Source organism: Sceloporus undulatus, chromosome 7 (genome assembly GCF_019175285.1).
Source record: "Sceloporus undulatus isolate JIND9_A2432 ecotype Alabama chromosome 7, SceUnd_v1.1, whole genome shotgun sequence".
NCBI lineage: Eukaryota > Metazoa > Chordata > Lepidosauria > Squamata > Phrynosomatidae > Sceloporus > Sceloporus undulatus.
In genome coordinates, this window is record NC_056528.1 from 14,840,068 (window position 1) to 14,860,169 (window position 20,102).

A 20,102-nucleotide genomic window follows, 5' to 3' on the forward strand; every position below is an offset into this window, starting at 1 on the left:
TCCTGCATTTGGCTGATGAAAAAAAATAAGCTGAGTTATGGGAAAGGCTGGGAAAATAAACTGTATGTGTGTGTGTGGGGGGGGGACCAATGTTTTAGGGCTTTAGGGAGGAGGCATGGGGATTTAGGGGGAAGCCAAGGAAGCCAAGTCAAGCCACTAAGGCATAGTGGTTTCAGCATTGGAGTATGGCTCTGGAGACCAGGGCTCAATTCTTGCTCAGCCATGAAAACCCACTGGTGACCCTGGGCAAGTTACCCTCTCTCAGCCTCACGGGAACGCAATGGCAAACCTCCTCTGAACAAACATTGCCATGAAACCCCCTTGATAGAGTTTCCTTAGGGTCACCATAAGTTGGAAAGGTCCTGTTAGTCAGCCATGGAAACCCAGTAGGTGACCTTGAGTAAGTCACAGTCTCACAGCTCCAGAAAACCCCATGATAGGTTCAATTTGAATGCTCACAACAACAAGAAGTAGACCTCATACAGGCTTTGTTGTTATCTGCCATCAAGTCAACCCTGATTCATGTGGATGAGACATCTCCAAGACCTCCTATCCTCCACCGCTCTGTTTAGGTCCTGCAGGTTCATACTCATAACCTCCTTAGTAGAGTCTATCCATCCAGTGTGCGGTCTTCCTCTCTTTTGACCACCTTCTGCTTTTCCTAGCACTATTGTCTTTTCCAATGAGTTGTGCCTAAAGTACGACAACCTACAGCTCCTCAATTTCTCACTAGGGCTTTTTAAATAAATGACTTTTTGGATTTAAAAAGAGAGAGAAGAAAAGGATTCAGAGTTGGAGACATGTCTGTCCTGCTCATTACGTTCCATCCTTTGGGGATTCAGGCTTGGAGCTCACCAGCAGCAAAGCCCCATGCCATATGCTGGGACTTTGTCCTTGCTTTATGCAGGGGTTTTGTGTTGGCTGTATCCAGAATCATAATTCTCAGAGAAATCACAATTGTATTAATATCTGCAGTGTGGCTTTGACAGTTGCTCTGGTGCAAAAGTTCACAGCCAATTTCTGCTCTGCCTTGTGGGTTTGCAGGAGACAAAAGGAGTGCCAGCAAATCACAGCTCGGACTTGGTTGGCTTCTAGCCGGAGGGCTCAGATTAGCCGCCAACTAGATTAATGGTTTATTTCTCATTGACCAGAACTATATAGAGTTTTATAGAATATTCCCCCCCCCCCCGCCATAAACCTTCCATTTTTCCTCCCCAACTCCTTCTCCTTAAGATAGGGTTTTTTTGTACTCTTCAAAGATCCATTTTTGCCGAAGGCGGAGGAAGGAAAGAATGATGGTTTTGTTGCTAAATGGAGAAACACACCGGTTTCAAAACAACACCGAGACACAGCGCATCAAACTGCATACAGCAGAGCATGATCCTGAACTCTGCGGTTCCAAAATAACATAAACACTTCCCTTACAGGAAAAAGTTAATCCGTCATCCGTGACAGTGTCTTCCCAGACTTGGAAATCATATGCCAACCTTGACATGACAGCCGTGTCTCATATTTTATATAACCGTTTTTCATAATAGAATAACAGATAACCCACCCACAAACCCAGGAATAAGCAATGATAAACATTGTGGGTTGCTATAGATTGGGGGGATTGAACAGGCTTTAATAAAATATTTAAGATGATGTTTAAAAAGGAGCAGAGGAGAGAAGGAGCGGGGGAAATGCAAACTCAGATACCAGTGAGAAAGTTAGAAATGATTCTTTACAATGATGGCTGGAATGGAAATAGATCAGACAGTAGCATGAGGCTACTTTCCCTCTTTGTTGTGGGTTGATGGAAGAAATGGCTATTGACAGCTGATAGTTTACCAAAGAACTCAAAGGAGCTGATGGACTGGTTCTGCTTCCATTTCCTTTGCATTTTTATTCTCTTGAAATCTCTCTAGGAATCTCTGGGTCCTCCAGCCTAAGTCTGGTCAAGTCTGGGCAGAGGTTGACCATAAAGTTGTACTGGAGGACCTATAAACGCCTAGAGAAGTGTTCTGTCTAGGAATCTCTGGGTCCTCCAGCCCAAGTCTGGTCAAGTCTGGCCAGAGGTTGACCATAAAGTTGTACTGGAGGACCTATAAATGCCTAGAGAAGTGTTCTCTCTAGGAATGCTCTAGGTCCTCCAGCACAACTTCAGGTGGACACTGACCACAGAGTTCCACTGGAGGACCTAGAAACTCCTAGAGTAAACGTATTACGCAGATCCATGAATAGCCAAATCCGCAAAAATCAAAGCTGCAACTGTGGAGGACTGACTGTATTTGCCAGTAATGGACCATGGTTGGCCCTCCACATTGGCGGCTTTGACTTTTGGGGATTTGATTATTTACCAATGTTCCCTTTAGGGATCCCTAGGTCCTCTAGGGCAAGTCTGTGGCCACCTTTCAGCAGAGGTTGCGCTGGAGGACCTAGAGATTCCTAAGGGGAATACTCCTCTCTTCCTAAAAAAGATCAATTCTCTATGCATTTGTAGGTCCTCCAGAACAGTTCTATGGTCACCTTCCAGTGGATGTTGACCAAAGAGCTACGCTGGAGGACCTAGAGGTTGATGGAATCTCCATCATTGAACACTTTTTAAACAGGGGTTATGTGTGTTTTCTTTGTAGATTCATGCACTGTCAGGGAGCTGGATGAGACGACCCTTAGGGGTCTACATTTCCACGATTACCTTTGTCTTGCCCTGAGAACCAGCAGTGATGCCATGATTTGCTTCTCCATAGGTGGGATTGGGTTTGGCCGTGCCAAGGGCAATTCTGGCTCTGAAGCGGACGATGAGACTCAACTGACCTTCTACACTGAGCAGTACAGGAGTCGCCGGCGTAGCAAAGGTAAGAATGAGAGCAGAAAGCGGTGCGCCTAGCAAATCTGAAGGCCCTGGATTTAACAAATTCGCATCCCCTCCATTGCAATGGTCATTATTTATTTACATTTCAATCAGGAGTCACTTTGGGAAAAAGAGGATCGATGGCCATATATCAGGGGTATTTTGATGGTCTATTCCTGCATGGCAGATTGGATGGCCCTTGGGGTCTCTTCCAACTCTATGGTTCTATGTTTCTAAGACTTAACAGTGAGATTCTTTGTCCTGCTGCTTTATTAAATGCACACATATAGACACACACAGATATAAAAACCCATGGAAGAATGACTGAGAGCACATAACAGGAGAAAAATAAAACCACCAGCAGCGGCAGTTAGTAACTCTACGGCGTATAAAACTGAAATTAATATGAGTCGCAATGTAGACGAGTGAGTAGTAAGATCTACAAACACTGCAAATCATTCTTGAAAGCTGCATGGGGAGAACAGGGGTCTAAATTGCTATATTCTGGTATCGAGAGAGAGAGAGAGAGATTGAAGCTGGGTAATTTTAAAACTTCAGCTGCAAGTTTTCCCTGTGTTTGCTTTGCTTCTATAAAAAGCTCCTTCAGGTCCCTGCGCATATGTGTCACGAGAAGATGATTTTCTTATCCATTTGCGGTGTGTAAGGAAGCAGTTTTGAAAAATAAGTGTGAAGAAACGAAGGAAGTTGAGGAAGAATTCAGTCTTTGTGCTTTGCATCTACTACATTTACTTAGTAGCAAGGCTTGCAAGCAGAGAATTGCCCAGTCCTTCCCAGAAAGCTTGGTTACATCTATTTTGGAAATTAGGTCTTCTCAAAAACGCATGTTTGGGCTGAAGCTGCCTTCACACCTAGAAATGGTTTCGGTAGCACTGCATTTTTTGGAAGAGTCGCAGGTGTTTGCTTTATTTCTGCAAAATGCGCACATGGTTGACTTTGTGTTTCGAAGAGGAAGGGAGAATAGTAGACTGGAAGTCTGTGTTCCATAAAATTTTAATGAACTAAGGTTAAATATAGTCTCAGATTGTCTGGATTTCATTGATGAAAACAGTGTGTAAAATGTGCGGCCGAGGCGGAAAGCTGCCCATTGGAAAGCTGGCGAGAGGTTTCAGCTTTTCCTTAATTGGGAAGAGTTAAGCAGGACTTTGCACTCATGTTGCAAGTGTGCCAGATAATAGGTTCAGGATCCCCTGGGGCTTGGCATGGTATTTAGTATCATCATTATCATTTAGTTCCTGCCAGCCTTTGTGTCTTCTGAAATACATCTTTCATTGGAAGCCGGAGGTGAGAGCTACGACTTTCCCTCTCACAAAAAACATGCAAGTTCTACATAGAACCAGACAGGAATCTGAATCTGAGCAAGTAGACCAAGTCTACCAAATGCTACCACTTCTTTTGCACACTCAGTCTCAAAAGTGCTGCAGGATCCCTTTGCATACCAAGGTTGCCTATGTTTAATATATTAACGCTGTTAGAATGAGAGGATTTGGCTATAGATGCATGGGTAAAGTGGGATGCTGTTTTCTCCTGCCTTAATGCTCTATCCATTTGTTTTATCGTTGCTTTGAATCCTACAGAAAAGCTAGGGAGCCAGCATGGCTTCATGTTTGAGTATTGAACTATGACTCTGGAGACAAGAGTTTGATTCCATGCTCAGCCATGAAACCCACTGGAGGAGGAGGAGGAGGAGGAGGAGGAGGAGGAGGAGGAGGATAATAATAATAATAATAATAATAATAATAATAATTTATTTATAGCTTGCTTCTCCCCGAAGGATCGAGGCGGGTAACAATCATAAATGATTGGGCAAGTCACACTCTCTCAGCCTCAGCAGAATGGCAAACCTCCACCAAACTAATCTAGCCAAGAAAACCCCATGATAGCTTTGCTATCTCCATAACTCAGAAAGTACTTGAAGGCATGCAACAGCAACAAGGGGAAAGCTATCCTCCAAGGCAGGGGTTCCCAAACTTTAGTCCTCCAGGTGTTTTGGATTTCAACTCCCAGAAGCCCCAGCCATCTTGGCCAACAGTTAGGAGTTCTGGGAGTTAGAGTCCAAAACATGTGGAAACAAAATTTGGGAACCATTTGTCCAAGTTATTGTGGTTCTCGTCCAGATTAGAAACATTAGAACTGAATTGAAAAAAAACAAAGGGATTCTCCCAAAGATTTCAGGATCTGAGTAGCCTCCCCTGTCCTCCATTCTTATCCTGTGTTCTCTTAGATTTAGAAAGAGTGCTTCCCTTGCAGGTATTCCCTAAACCAAGGCTAGCAAACTAAGTGCCTTCTGGGGTTTTGATCCATGGTGTACTGATGGGGTTTTTGGTGAGTTGGAGCTCATAGCATCTGGAGACCATCATGTTGCCAATGTTGGCTTAAAGCAGTGATCCCCAAACTGTGCTCTTTAAGGGATTTCGGACTTCAGTGCCCAGAATCCCAGACTATTGGCCAACATGGCTGAAGCTTCTGGGATCTGAAGTCCAAAATCTCTTCAAGAACACAGTTTGGGGACCACTGGCTTAAAGGAATACCTTATGGGTTGCACATTCTTCTTTGTTTCGCCCTTGGACTTGGGCAAATAGCTCCTTGACCAACTATAATCTGGTAGCTTCCTTTGGCAGGATAACACACTGAGCAGATGCGTCCATTGAGGGCCATATTACTGCATCATAAACCAACACCACCATCCCATTATAGCCTAATGAAGACCATAGGGATTTGGGTTCCTCTTGTCCAGTTTCCTAGCCTGCTTTCCGGAGATTAGGAGTTTCTCTTATCATTCGGAGGCTTGCAATACACTCCCCTGTTGTCTCACCTTTCTCCCTTTGTTATAGGACCAGAGAGAAGCCGGTCCACCATCAGGCAAGCATCCCAGATCTCCAGTTCTTCCCCTGATTTGCGGAAATGTCTGATGACATGTTAGGAGAGCCCAATTATCAGCCTTGGTTTTGCATCAGCCGCTGCGTGCGTCTCTCCCTCTCTTTCTCTGGCTCGGCAGAGCTTTCCGAGGGCTGTTAGAGAAATACGAATCTGGGCTTTGATCTGCTTCTGTATTTGGTGTTTAAAACAAGGCCCCCTTTAAGGGAAAATTAGGGATTCGGAATCTGTTACACATTCGAAAGCATCCCTTTGATCCTCTCCTGCCTCTAGAGGCAACAGACACTGTTTCAGAGGAGAGCAAATGAGATAGATGGAATGAAAAAGGAAGACAGGGGAAGGTAATGCCCTGACTGTTTGTTTGCCTTTCACCCAAATTTATATTGATATAAAAGGTTAGTGTTGAATAATTAAGGTGTGTCTTTGGAAGAGGCCCATCAGATCAATATCTTGCATGGAAAGATGCATTAATTCCACTCTGCCTGTTATTCTTTGGTCCAGCATTTCGACAATTCAACTAATTCCAATGACCACCGATGATTTCTTTTAAGAATTGCATCTATCCATCTTCAATGGTCTTAATTAAATGCTTTGGGACTTTGCTTGTAGGTTTTACCTTGTTCCATTGTGTATCCACAAGAACAACAGCAAGAAAACAGCCTTTCCTTTTGGCCCACCTGAGATTAGGAATGGCTCAGGCCATGTTGCTGTTGTTGCTGTGTGCCCTCAAGTCATTTCCAACTTATGGCAACCCTAAATTGAACCTATCGTAGGGGTTTCTTGGCAAGATTTGTCCTGTTGCCATTGCTTTTCTCTAAGGCTGAGAGAGTGTGACTTGCCCATGGTCATCCAGTGGGTTTACATGGCAGAATCAGGATCCAAACCCAGGTCTCCAGAATCATAGTCTGAGGCTCAAACCACTACACCATGCTGGCTATCATGAGCATAGGGCTAGCCATATAGAATGTCCTTTACCACTCTGTAACAGTAGTTTAGCTTGTATTAAATTATGAATCAAATGGAATTTGCCCAAATCCCTAGTTTTTAAGTCTTCGAAAGCCTTAAAATGCTCCTTGGCTATCACCCCTTAAGCAGGGCTGGAGAAATTGTGTCCATCCTGACATTTGGACCCCAAGCCCTCTTTTCCTCATCATGGACAGGGATGTCTAGGCCTAATAGAGTTGTGGTCCAACATGTTGCCCATCTCTTCCATAAGAAGTCATAGAATCGTAGAGAGAGACCCCAAAGGCCATCCAGTCCAACCGGCTTGTGCCATGAAGGAAGACACAATCCAAGCACTCCTTCCTCTGGCATGTCTCCAGAATGGGCTTGAATCTACCTGAACCTTGGATCTTGCATACTAAAATCCCCTCTTGCAGAAGTCAATGGCTGAGGGAGTCATTGAGAGAAAATAAAGCTGTCCTCCCGATCTCTTCCCCTTCACACTTGCTATCTTTATAGGATTGTTCCAGACATCTAACAGATTGATCCATTAAATGTTGAAGGCCTTGTCATAACCCAGCGTGGTAGAAAGCCTAGCTGATATCCCACTGCCACCTCCTCAGGCTTTGCTCTCTACTAGACTGTTTGCTAGCGCCTCTTTGCAAGCATCCACTTTAGCTCACTTGTCGGAGGGGGCGAAAAGCAACAACACTTCCTTGGCACAATCCCCTCCTTTTCCTCCCTCCTTAGCACACCGGTTCGTGTTTTATTGCTTTGCGAGGCGGGGGGGAAGAGGCTCCTTGTTACCAAACACGTTGGGCGAGCGAGTGGAACAATTAGTAAAATTTGTTACCAGCGTGCTTGGAACAAAATTAAATTAAAAGTGTTGCTTCGCTGTCAAGATAAGGACCAAGCTGGAGAGATAATTCTTCACTCTCAAACACTCAATTACTTTGGTAAGTCTGTATCAGATACTGTACATTGGGAGGGAAAAATAAAAAATAAAAAAATAAATCCTGGGCCTCCAGGAACAGATGTAAATGTTGTTATCTCTATCACAGTCCAAGAGAAGTTAAAGAGGCTGTTCCATCAAGGCTGGGCGGTAATTGCAAAGGGAAGAAAGAGAGCTGAGATAACTAGGAGCAGTTATCTTCATTTGGCCAAGGAAGGCAGAGGAATGGGGAGAAGGAGGAATGTCCGACACAAAGGGGTAGTTCATCCGCACTATGAACTAGGCAAAGGGGTAGTTCGTCCGGACTATGAACTAGGCAAAGGGGTAGTTCGTCCGGACTATGAACTACGCAAAGGGGTAGTTCATCCAGACTATGAACTACGCAAAGGGGTAGTTCGTCCGGACTATGAACTAGGCAAAGGGGTAGTTTGTCCGGACTACGAACTACACAAAGGGGTAGTTCGTCCGGACTATGAACTGCGCAAAGGGGTAGTTCGTCCGGACTATGAACTGCGCAAAGGGGTAGTTCATCTGAACTATGAACTGCGCAAAGGGGTAGTTCGTCCGGACTATGAACTAAGCAAAGGAGTAGTTCGTCCGGACTATGAACTATGCAAAGGGGTAGTTCATCCAGGGAAATGTTTTAATTCAAGGGGTCATACAATGCCCATATTGAGAGAGCTTCTTTGTTCTGGAAACCACCAAGCCCTATGAGAAGCAGCTTAGGGAACTGTGGATGTTTGGGCTGGAAAAAAGAAGGTTAAGAGGTGACACAACGACCATGCTTAAATGTTGGAAAGGATGTCCTAGGGAGGATGGACCTGCTCCTCCAGAGACTAGGACCTATCAATCTATAACGGATTTTGGGGACAATAATTCAAAGACACAGCCGTGTTAGTCTGGAATGTCAGTATTCAAAGGGATTTTGTAGCACCTTTGAGACAAACTGTGCAAAAGAAGTTGTATCATGACCTTTCGTTGACTTGGTCCGCTTTCTCCGATGCCTGGAGTGAAGTTTTGCTCAGGAAGGACCTTCTTCATCATCAGCCTATAATCAGCCATAGAAATGCAAAATTGGAGGTGAAAAGTCCATTTTTTCCCTATAGTCTTTGAGGAACAAAGTCAACCGCAAAAAGGTTGTCTAAGGCCAGAGTGGGCGGGTGTGAGTTTCGAATCTCCTTTTAACCCGTGTTGACTCCATGCTTTCAATTCCTTGTTGAGAATTTTGGCTGCTCCCTTCCCAGTCTCAAGATGGGGGAAGAGATCAACACTTTTCCATTTGCAATGTCTCTTTGGCAGCTTTGCACTTAGGGATTATGCTTTTGTCCATTAATGCTTCCAGCTAGGCTAATACAAAGACTCCAAAGTCTCCAAGGCTTATCCTCTTTATTTTGGGTTCTTGTATGCTTTGCAGTTCTGAATTGTTTCAGCCCGCGATGCTCTCTGCTTCCATTCTCTCCTTTCAGAGCTTCCTAATATGATGGAGTAGGATCTTGGTCAATAGAAAGACACGGAGCAATAAATGTGTCGGTCTGTGAATTGCTGCAGGACTCAGTCACTGGTTGCGTATGCAGAGTTGTCTCTTCTAAAACAGTAGGAAGCGATTTCCAAACAAGATTTGCCAGTGCAGTGTGTTCTGCTTTGCACGCCACTCGAGGGAGGGAGAGATCAATATTTGAAGCGTAATAGTCTCCACCGAAAAGCATATTTATTTTAATGCACCGGGCATTAAAACGACTAAAGTCTGTCGCCAGCTGAGACTCTGGGTATTAGGGACAGATTAGGAAAAGGCTTTGAGGGATCTTCGGAAGAATGGAAGATGCCAGCTGCGCAGTTGTGGGAGTCAGCATGCCCCTCTGCTTTAAGTCAAAGATCTTGCTGTCTCCATTGACCATGCTGCGAATGGCAGATGATGACTGGTTTGGAGAGGGAAGCGTGGGTTTGGATTCTGCCTCCATTAGAGAAATTATTCTCTTTGCTCAACAAATAGTGACATTTGTGTACCTTCTCAACATAAGACCATCTTAGAGCTTCCAGTTAAAGAAAGAGGTGAAGACTAGGAAGTACTGCAAAACAACTCTTTGATTCTGATGGTCATCACTGAAGTAAGAGAGGCTTCCCAGTAACTATGGACATTACTTGAAACAAGTCCTCTGTTAGCCCAAATATTTGCACTGCTCTTGGCCTGGAAAATTCACTGTGTTAGTCTGTAGAATCCATATATAGAGAGATCTTATAGTACCTATAAGACTAACAATCTCAAAGGTGCTACAAGATCTCTCTACATAATGCAAAATCCAGGTTTAGGAGGAAAGAGAGACTCAAAACCTTTACCTGAGGGAAGACCTACTATGGCAGAACATCATTCTCATTGAGTAAAGTGGGTCCTTGGTATCTGCTGGGATTCGGTTCCAGGATCTCTCATGGATAACAAAATCCATGGATGCTCAAGTCCCATTAAATATGATGGCATAGTAAAATGGTGCCCCTTACATAAAATAGCAAAATCTGGATATCGGTGCATGTATTGTGAGCCAGCATGTGCAGTGGGTTGAGCCCTGGACTATGACTCTGGAGACCAGGGTTCGAATCCCAGATCAAGCCATGGAAAACCACTGGTTGACTTTGAGCAAGTCGCATTCTCTGATCCTCAGAGGATGGGAATGGCAAACCCCCTCTGAAGAAACTTCCCAAGAAAAGCCTGTGATAGGTTTGCCTTAGGTTCGCCATAAGTTTGAAAATGGCTTGAAGGCACACAGCAATAAATGAGGACTTTGATTTACAGTGATGTTATTGTGAGACTGGGGAGAGGAGCTCAGAAATGCATACATTGACATACATATGGAACGTGAACAAACGGAGCATCCGTGGCCGTAGGGCCATGCATATTGCAGTTTATCAGACCAATGGAGAATGGTGCATAGACGGTTTGCCCAAACTCACCTCGGCGTGTGTGTGCGCGTGGATTGTGTAGCCAACCCCATGGTCAATGTGGATCTAATCTGGAGTTAAAATGGATTTTCCTTTCAGTGTAGATGCACCTTGAAATTGTTGCACTGGAACTCTTGAGATTTTTGCACCAAAACCCATAAAAATGGCTTTGTTTTCCATCATCAACTTTATTAAAAGAGTTGGGGGGGACACGATACTTCGGTTATCAACAGATTTAGCAGCTGTGAAAAGAAACTCTGTTGCAGTGAAACCAGATATTAACTTGCAACCCCCTGACACTAATTAATTAATTAACATTTTTTATGATGTTAGGTAAGGTCCTTTTTTTGCGAGTGTGAGCAATTTGTTGCGCAGTTCCTCTCTTGGCTTTTATGCTCGAACACCAAATTCAAAGTCATTAATTGTAGCTTTAATGATATTTTTATATATTAAAACAAGAAAAGCAGAACAGAGACAACGAGAACAAAGAACCTTTTTTTAAAGGAGTGATTCAAAAGGGCAGCCTTTCGATCATTAGCTTTAACTCGCCTGATTATCTTTCATAGATGATATCAATTGTATTCTTTCTGGTGTTCGTGGGATTAAGGGGTATTCTTACTGATGTTATTAAGCAGCGGATACGATAACGCAGTAGCCATAGTTGTGCGCTTGTCTTTGTGTGTGAGTGTGTTGCAAAATGTCTTGTGACAAGCAGTTTATAAATACTCCAAGCAAATGAAGGAAGATATGGATTTATCCCCACAAAGAATTCCTCCGGCGTGCGCTCACAAATCTTGCCTAGGAATCCAGATGGATTTTACGTCTATAAAAATGGGTTTGTTTCATTTTGTCATCTTTTTTCAGACCGTGCAAAATGACAAATACTTGAGCAGACAATATTTTATCAATGATCCTTGTTAAAAATAAATAAATAAATAAATAAATGACCAAGTAGCAAAGAGTTCAATTCGATCGGAGGAGATTCAGGTTGTATATGCACTGGAGGAATAACCCAGTTTCAACTGTCATGGCTTGGTCCTATGGACTTCTGGGAACTGGGTAGTTTAATATTGAGACATTATATGTATACTGGATGATTTTAATTATGTAAGCCACTTTGGATATAAATAAAAGTCTTATTTTATTATTATTATTTTATTATGGGGCACCAGAGCTCTCAGACAGAGAAGGCTAGACATTGCACAAAACTACAGGATTCCAGAGCGTTGAGCCGTGGCAGTTAAAGTGGTGCGAAATGGGGTTATTTCCGCAGTGCGGATGCAGCCTTGGAAAATGAACATCCTGAAATGCTTCCCGAATAGCCAAACATCCAGGACTGGATAGATGGGATGATCAATGCTTATTTATGTTTGAAATCTCCTTTCCTGGAAATGTCTGCCATTGAAAGTCCATTGGGGAGAGCCTCGCTATTGCGGAGTGATAGGTCCGATTTATGAGTTAGCTCCCAGTTTTATGGAAAGCTTGTCCTTGGTTGTGCCGTGTAATATAGTGTAAGAGCTTGGAGGGCAGAGGGGATAATTTATATGATGTTGGGGGGGGGGAATAAGGCAGGCAAACAGTCTGCCATCGGTAAAGAAGATGGGAAGAAACTCGAGAAAGGTCATGGGTGATCCAAGGGTAGAGGTCCAAAGGTGATCCAAGGGTAGAGGTCCAAAGGTTTTCCATCCCTGCTATGCAAAGATGGGACTGTGACTTCTCCTCTTAAGATACGTGCAATAGTTTTAATCTGTAATTAGTATTGTTTTATTTATTTATTTTGGAATACATGTCATGCCTTCAGTTTTGTGTTGCTTTTCAACGGTTTGAGTAGCAGGACCTTTTGGAAAGATGGTAGTATGGCATCGCATTAATGAGTTTCTGCCTTTACGTAACGGAGGATAATTAGTAGGCAGAGAACTTGCTTGATGGGATGGAAACTAGACACGCATGCAAACAGAGCCACCGTCTCTGGCCGCTTCCTTGAGTTGTTGGATATGTACAGATTTGCACCCATCGTCCTTCTCTCCCTCTCCCCATTATACACAATGGTTGCTGTTGTGTCGAGGTTGCTGTGAGCAAGAGCGTTGTATCAGCATCTTCTCACTTGCACTATTGAGAAGGGTGCAAGGTTTTGCTGTGTGTCTAAAGTAGCCTAGACATGTTTCTTCCCCCTTGTAATGAATTTCTACATCGCTGCCATTCTCTCGAGGTGGGATTTGTCCTGGGATACCAACCAGCACTGTCTCTGACAGAGGGAATGCTTCGCTCGTAATTTTCGAACCCACATCTGGCTCTAGTTAACAGATTTTCAGCTGATTAAAAAAAAAGGGTAATGAAAGTTGGTTCTGTTTTGGTTGGCTGATTTCCCAACTGTGTATTTATAGTGTTTATTTAGGGCTGTATTTTCATGGGGAGCTTGAACAATTAAGAGAGTCATAAATCCGCTGCGTGCGTGTGTGATGGGTGCATGTTTATTTCTAATCTAAGCTGTGTTTTGTAGACATCTAACCGTTTTGAGAGGGGTGCATCTTTGCTTCTAATATGAGCAACGTTTGTTGCAATATAGGGATGACGGGGGCAGAGGAGAGAGCAAATAGTCAATTCAGGAGAACCATATCTGGGTATTTAGTAGTAGAAGTAGTAGTAGTAGTAGTAGTCGTCGTCGTCGTCATCGTCATGTACATCCAAGACATTATGGGAACCCTAAGGAGCTTTCTAGGGCTGAGAGGATGTGACTTGCCCAAGGTCACCCAACAAGTTTCCATCACTTAGCAGAGAACTGAACCCCAGAAACCAAGTCCTACACCCAAACCACTACACCATGCTGCCTCTTGGGTGTTTTAAAGCCGCCTCCCTGTTCTTTTGTCTCTTAGGCCTCATTCCCACATACAGATAAATCGATGTGCGATCCAAATCGATGGATCGATTCGACAGCAGAGCGTGGTTCCAACTACATTTGCCCTGGCCACCTTTTTCTCCCTCCAAAATAACTAACTTGTGGTTCTCATTCACCAAAGAATCAATCCAAGCTGATTCGGTTCCAGCCAGCCAAGGGAGAAATTTGAATCGATTCCGATCCGCTTATAGAAAAAGAAGCGGAAAGAAACCAGTGTCAAGAAGATGGGGGTTGAATGGGTCTAACGCATGCACCCCCCCCCCCTGGAATCGCTCCAGAGATTTGGATTAAGTGGGAACCAGGGTCGTTTGAACCGGTTCAAACCGATTAACGATCCGGTTTAAATGGTAGTGGGAATGAGGCCCTTTTCATGTTATGGAAAGTTTCAAAATCTCCAAAGGCGTTTGCCACTTTACAAGAAACTTTCTCTGGCAATCTGCTTGCCATCCGACGGCTCTGGAGCATCATCTAATTGGTGCCAATGTTTAAAAATGGCTTAAAAATGAGATCAGGAGGCATCTAACCCTGGGACCCACTCCTGACATGCTTTGGGTTACAGGCCACTGCAGGGCGGTTTCATTTCCAAATCTAGCTTCCCTTCTAGAATAATTAAACCACCGCTAATTGGATTGACAGTGCTACCCTTCCTGCCCTGTAACCAACGCTGACTGGCTTTGCTTTCTTCTTTGTCTTTCTTCTGTTCTCTAAGACAAAGAACTCTTGCTTCCAGGCCTTCTTCTGACCTTCCAATTCCTTCTCCTCCTAATCGAGGGTTTTCTCCCCCATTTCGATTCTCCATCGCAGCCTCTCCTACTCAGCATTTCAACTGTTGCTCGCTTTACCCTTGAGATGTAATACCTGCCCTTGCATTTCAATTGCGTTGGCTTTGCAAACCATTGCTCAGGCTTCCATCTTGTAGGCAACGGAAGGGGGAACATTATAAGTAGAGCTCCATTGTCAACAAATCAATGACTACCGGTTTTAGTTCTTGACCTACTTGCTTTGAGCCAGGTTTATGCTTTTGAGCTGGAGATTCATTGCCGTCCATTTCATATCCTTCAAGTAAACACCGGGTCCCTTAGATTATATTGCGGCGTGTTTAGTTAGCGCTGGGCCAACTAAGAGTATAAATCCTTCTAGGTCTTTTTAAAGGTCTCATGTTAAGCCATTTATTCAGTGCAGTGTTTGTGATTCCCATCCAACAAATTGCTTCTGATCTGCTGAGAAGTCACCAAGGCTGAGCATGATATTTATTTAAAGGACACAAGATGCACACTTTCAAAAGCCAGTATGCGCAGTAGCTGTTTATTACTTTCAGTATCAAAGATATTATTGTGGGGGGACATGAAGAAGGAGGAGGACATTGTGTTCATGCCTGGTTGCAGAAAGAAGGGGAAATTCCCATGATGGAAAATTGGTTATTGAAGATATAGGACATGGCTGAGATGGACAAATTGGCCAGATGGATGAACAATGGAAATGTGAACCAATTTAGAAAGGACTGGGACTGTGTGATGATATAGGAACCAGGACTGGGGTGATTTAGCAATTGGGGGATTTAATGCTTCAAAAACCTAGGGAAATGGAACAAACCATAAAACTAAAAACTAGCTAGAGGATGTAGAATAGCACAGAGCAGTGCATTAAAGTGATAGACATGTTAACATTTTTTGTGACTAAGTACATTGGAGAAGGAAGGAATTCAACACTGTGTTCAGTCAGAGCTTGCAGTTTCTGCGTGAAGCGCAGATGCAGAACACTGTTTTGTGTTATTTCTCTTGGTTCCGTATAGACACAAAGGTGTAGCCGGCTCTGAATTATTTCTTAGGTTTCAACATTTTGGCATGCATGACGTTCGACAGATGGTCCAGAGGGAGGAGGAAGAGAGAATGGGAAAGAGAGAGGCTGTGTGACCCCCGTGTCTCTCCAGCGCTGAGGTTGTTCTGGGAACAGACTTGGCTTCCAGCGTGCCTGTCTTCACGCTGTCAAAATAAGGCCCCACTTGCTGAGAGGTCCTTTTGTGAGCAGGACTCTGAAAGATGAAAAGGTTTCTATGACTAGCAAATGGAGTTTTGATGTCCCTATACCATGGTTGCTCATCCTAAGTTCTGTCTCTTGCTTATGCTGAAGTTGTGGTGGATTTTGTCCCCCTAAAAATGTCCTTGTTCTTATGGTTGGTGGGCTTAGGGTTGTGGATAGTAATACAATCTGAACTATTTCCACCCCGATTTATAGGATGGGGGTGGATAGTGTTGTGGCTTGTCTGTATATACTCATGTGTAAGTCTAGAAATCTTAGTCTAAAAATGGAGCAGACAAACCTGAGTCGACTAATCTACACATCAATGTAAGTGATATACTTTAACTCTTCTATTTACAAAAGGGAACCATTCCCTGGTGAAAGACAAGAGCATAATCTGTCCTGGAAGCACCAGCAAAAACATTTATCCCTGCTGGAATTTTGCAATCTCTTTGGCATTGTTTTCCTTTGCTTCATCCTTTAGATCCTTTGTTATATGCCCCTAAATTTTACCCTCGACTTATCCATGGTTTGTATCAAAATCCATCATTTTGGCCCCAAGATCTACCTTCGATTTATACGTGAGGTCGACTTACAGTCGAGTATATATAGTAGTTACCTTCCTTTGGGTTGTTTGCTCCATAATATGTGGGTTAGGATGAGAGATGCATTGTAGAGAAATGGCATCCAAAGAGAAGGTTGGTGCAAGTATTGTGTGTGTTGCTGTACAAGTGTAATTCCCGTAAAACCTATCCATTGGCCATGCTCATGCCGTTTCTGGGAGACATAGTCCAAAACATCTGCCAGGCATACAAGTCGCCTAACCCTGCTTTAGAGACAGATGTTCATTATAGTGTCGTCTGGTTAGCAATGAATGCAAGGTTTTGTTTTTTTGTACATAATTCAGAAACAGCATTGCCCTAGAGAACAGCATGGATTAAGTTGTGTGCTGTATTCAAAACGAAGTTTCTTGCTCTCATGTGGATGAGAGATGGGGATTCCAGCATGTTCTTAGCCAAAAGAAGCTCTTCCCTGGAAGCATTTGATCTCCAGAAGCATGGCTGTGTGGCTCCATCTGAAGGAACTCCTGCAACCATGCCTTTGAACAGGGGTTTCTTTTAAGCCAAATCCGCTGTGCTAAAGGGTTTATTCTGCCATGGAATGCATTGGGATCCCCTCCTCCTTCCCAAATTGCCAATTCCTTATGCATGTATGATGTCCGTCAATTGAGTGCTACCTTACAAGACGTAAGGGAATCACTCTTTGCTGTGTAGCATCATAGCTTTGGTGCAAAAATCATAAGAAAATGGAGGCTTGAGATGTAACTTTGTGTGCATCACACACCAACGTGAGTGTCTTTGTGTTCCATATCTGTGTTTGTCTCTTGACTTTCCAGGTTCGCTGAAGAGCCCCGTGAACAAGACAGCCCTGACATTAATCGCTGTGAGTTCTTGCATCCTGGCCATGGTGTGTGGCACTCAGTTGTCGTGCCCATTGACAGTGAAGGTGACGCTCCATGTTCCCGAACACTTTATCGCCGACGGTAAGAGCCTCTGCTTCGCTATGCAGAACAGCTGTAGTTCTCTAGGAATGCTGATGTGCAAGATATCCCCTTGATAGGTTGCCTTTCCCCACGTTGACGTGAGCAATCTAGTTGAAAGATCATTGCCATGATAGCTATATTTAAATATTTTAAGGGATGTCACATTGAGGATGGAGCCTGTTTGCGTTCTGCTGCTCAAGACAGTAGGACACGGTGCAATGGATTCAAGCCACAGGAAAAGAGATCCTACCTAAACATTAGGAAGTAGAACATTGCTTGGATATATCAGACATCTTGTCCACCTACGAACAGTGTTGTCTACTCTGCAATAGCAATAAACAGTGTGAACCAAAGGTCTTTCCCATCACTTGTTGACTGATCCTGTCCTAGCTGGAGATTGACCCAGAGAGCTTCTTGCATTTCAGGTGTATGCTCTACCTTGAATTTAGGGCTGCAAAGCAGCCATTTGCAATGAGCTTCAGCTTAGTTCTCCCATTTTGAGATAGCAGTATTATTCATCACATTGAACTGGAATTTAAGTTTTTTGGGGGGACTGGGAATTGCGCGGCTGAATCATTTGCCGGATTTATCACTTGCGGGAATCGCCCTCAATTTGAAAAATGTAGTGTGCAAATCAGCCCGGAGGCAGCCCGCCTTTAGCTGCCGGTCCCTCATCTTATCTGAATTAAGAAGTATTTGCCTCCAGGGCTTGGGGACACCAATTCATTTCAGCTTCCCAATGTCATCTGAAAGTCATCCCAGTGAGTGGGCAGGAGCGATCCGGTAGGAGAGAGATTGAAGGCGGGGGCGGATTTAGCATAATTTGGAACGTTGTGTGGGAGAAGATGTTCCTTCTGCCTTCATTTCTCTAACTACAGCGTTTGCACAGTTATTGTCTGCTTGTCTTCCCTAGAAGCAGGGAAAGCACAAACGGTTGCTGTGCATCCTTAACTGGAAACAAATGCCAGGCATAACAACAACAACAACATCCTTAGCCCCTTACAAGACTCTTTTTGTTGAAGGGTTCCCATTAGGCCAGTAGTATTTTTTGGGTTTAAAGGAAGTTGCAGCATGAAAGCTTTCCTCGCTGTGGTTGGGAAGAGGGTATAACTCATTGACAGAGTATGTATTTTGCAGTCAGAATGGTGTAGGTTTGATCCCTGGCATCTGAAAGTCAGGTTAGGAGAGAATGCTACCTGAACTCTATCTTCTTGCCTTTCAACATGTTATAGATACTGAAGCCAAATTGGATAGAGCTTTGCCAGGCTGGAGTTTGGTTTCATTTTGTATTTCTTCTCTTTAGCTACACATTTGAGGTGTTTCTTCTTCCCTTTCCCTGCTCCAGAGGCAATGAAATTATTAGTTTCTAATGAAACTAAGAGGGAGAGAAAGAGAGTGCATGTCCAAAGCATGAGTAAGGTGCCATTGTCATTCTCTACCTCTCTCCACTCTGTGCGAGCATCTTTTTTTCCCCATCGAGAGCTTCAGTGTCGTTTTTTGCACAACACACAATGAAACGTCAAGTGCAGATCCTTAGAAACATAATAGCAAATTCCATTTTCCTCCTGCAGACAGGCTTATCATTCAGTTGGGTTCCAATTCTTCATCGCTCGCTGCATTTTTGTTCCGTGAGAGCAACCGAAAGAACATCCTTCCCCTTAGGATCAAATGATTTGGACAAAGATCACAACTAAGTGTGCTCTTGGCAGCTCCTGTTGACATATTTTGATCTGGGAGAAAAGAAAAGACAGATCTTCCCTGTGAGAATTGGCTATTGCATAGAAGGTTTTTCATCTGGGTTGTAGGAGAAAACTCTCAATGAGCCACAAGACCTCGGTCGCTCCTTCTTAGTAAACCTGTTTTGTGAAATTCAGAGACATAGCTGTGTTAGTCTGGAAAATCAGTATGCAAAGAGATCTTGCAGCTTCTCCAAGACTAACCAGAATAAAGAAGTCGGTAGCATGAGTTTCTGTAGACTTCAGCCTACCTCTTTGGATGAGTTTGCATGCATTTGGACAGAGGGTCCAAAATGGGACTGAAGTGCTACCAACTTCTTTTCTCCATTTTGTGAATGTCAACAGGATTGGCAAAAGGTGCCAGAAAAGAGAATTGTCAGAAAAGGGAGGAAACTTACTGGCTGTAATCTGTAAAGAATGTAAACTCTTCCATACTGACCTGAAATGTGAAATGGTGGTAGTGTCAAAGGAAGCATGAGATCGAACCTGGACCTCATCCTCTTGAGAGATTTCCATGTTGATATCCTAAGTATTTTTGGTTTTCAGTACTTAAAATGGTGCTGACAGATCCTGACAACATCACTTGATTCCCCTTGCCCCTCTTTTAGTAGATAAAATGATGTATCATATATACTAAGCATGCTGAATTTGTCTGCTTTTCTCGATAATGTTGGCTCCCAGCTCTCTACTGATATGGCTGATGTCCAACGCCATCTGGAAGGCCACTGAGATGCACCTTCTTCCATAGACAAGTCCCATGTTTTACAGTGAAGAGGTCTAAACCAAGTGTGAAGCAAAAGGAAGTTTTGGGCACATTCCTGGAAAAAGTTAAACTGAGTTTAAACAGAGACTGGGTGGCCATCTGTTTGGAGGTGCTTTGCTTGTGTATTCCTGCATGGCAGAAGGGGGTTGGAGCGGATGGCCCTTCCGACTCTGTGGTTCTACGTTTTTAGGGGGGATTCTCATTGATGGTTAGTGATCTTAGCCCTCCTGCATCCCCGAATCAAGCGATAACATGACAGCTATGCGCTTTGTGCTATGCTACATAATGGCTGCCGTCCAGCAGCTAGTGGCCTATGTCCAACATGGGGAAAATCAGCAGGCTGCTTTTGTGCTGCGGCTTGCCTATTAAGCACTGTGGAGTTACTCAACAACTTCGCACACCCCATTAGAGACCACTCCTACGCTGCATGTAATGGTGGCGGGGGAACATAATTTAGAAGCGTTCCCGCCAGCCTCTCCCACTGTTTCCTTCAGGGGCTTCAGACGATATTTTTCATCAGGACAGAGAAAGCTACCCTCTAGTTTCCTGGCCTCACATTGTTTAATTCCCTTCTTTTAAGGAGCTAAATTAG

At 43.8% G+C, this 20,102-nt stretch overlaps 1 protein-coding gene across 2 annotated transcripts in view; it reads left to right on the forward strand.

Annotated features, from left to right (window-relative positions):
- ASTN2 (astrotactin 2) overlaps positions 1–20,102 on the forward strand; it is a 320,421-nt gene that overhangs the window by 140,697 nt on the left and 159,622 nt on the right. For both annotated transcript variants that reach the window (XM_042479280.1, XM_042479282.1), the window contains exons 5-6: positions 2,730–2,837; positions 16,865–17,011. In XM_042479280.1, the coding sequence (XP_042335214.1) occupies positions 2,730–2,837; positions 16,865–17,011 (255 nt within the window). The remainder of the gene's footprint in view (positions 1–2,729; positions 2,838–16,864; positions 17,012–20,102) is intronic.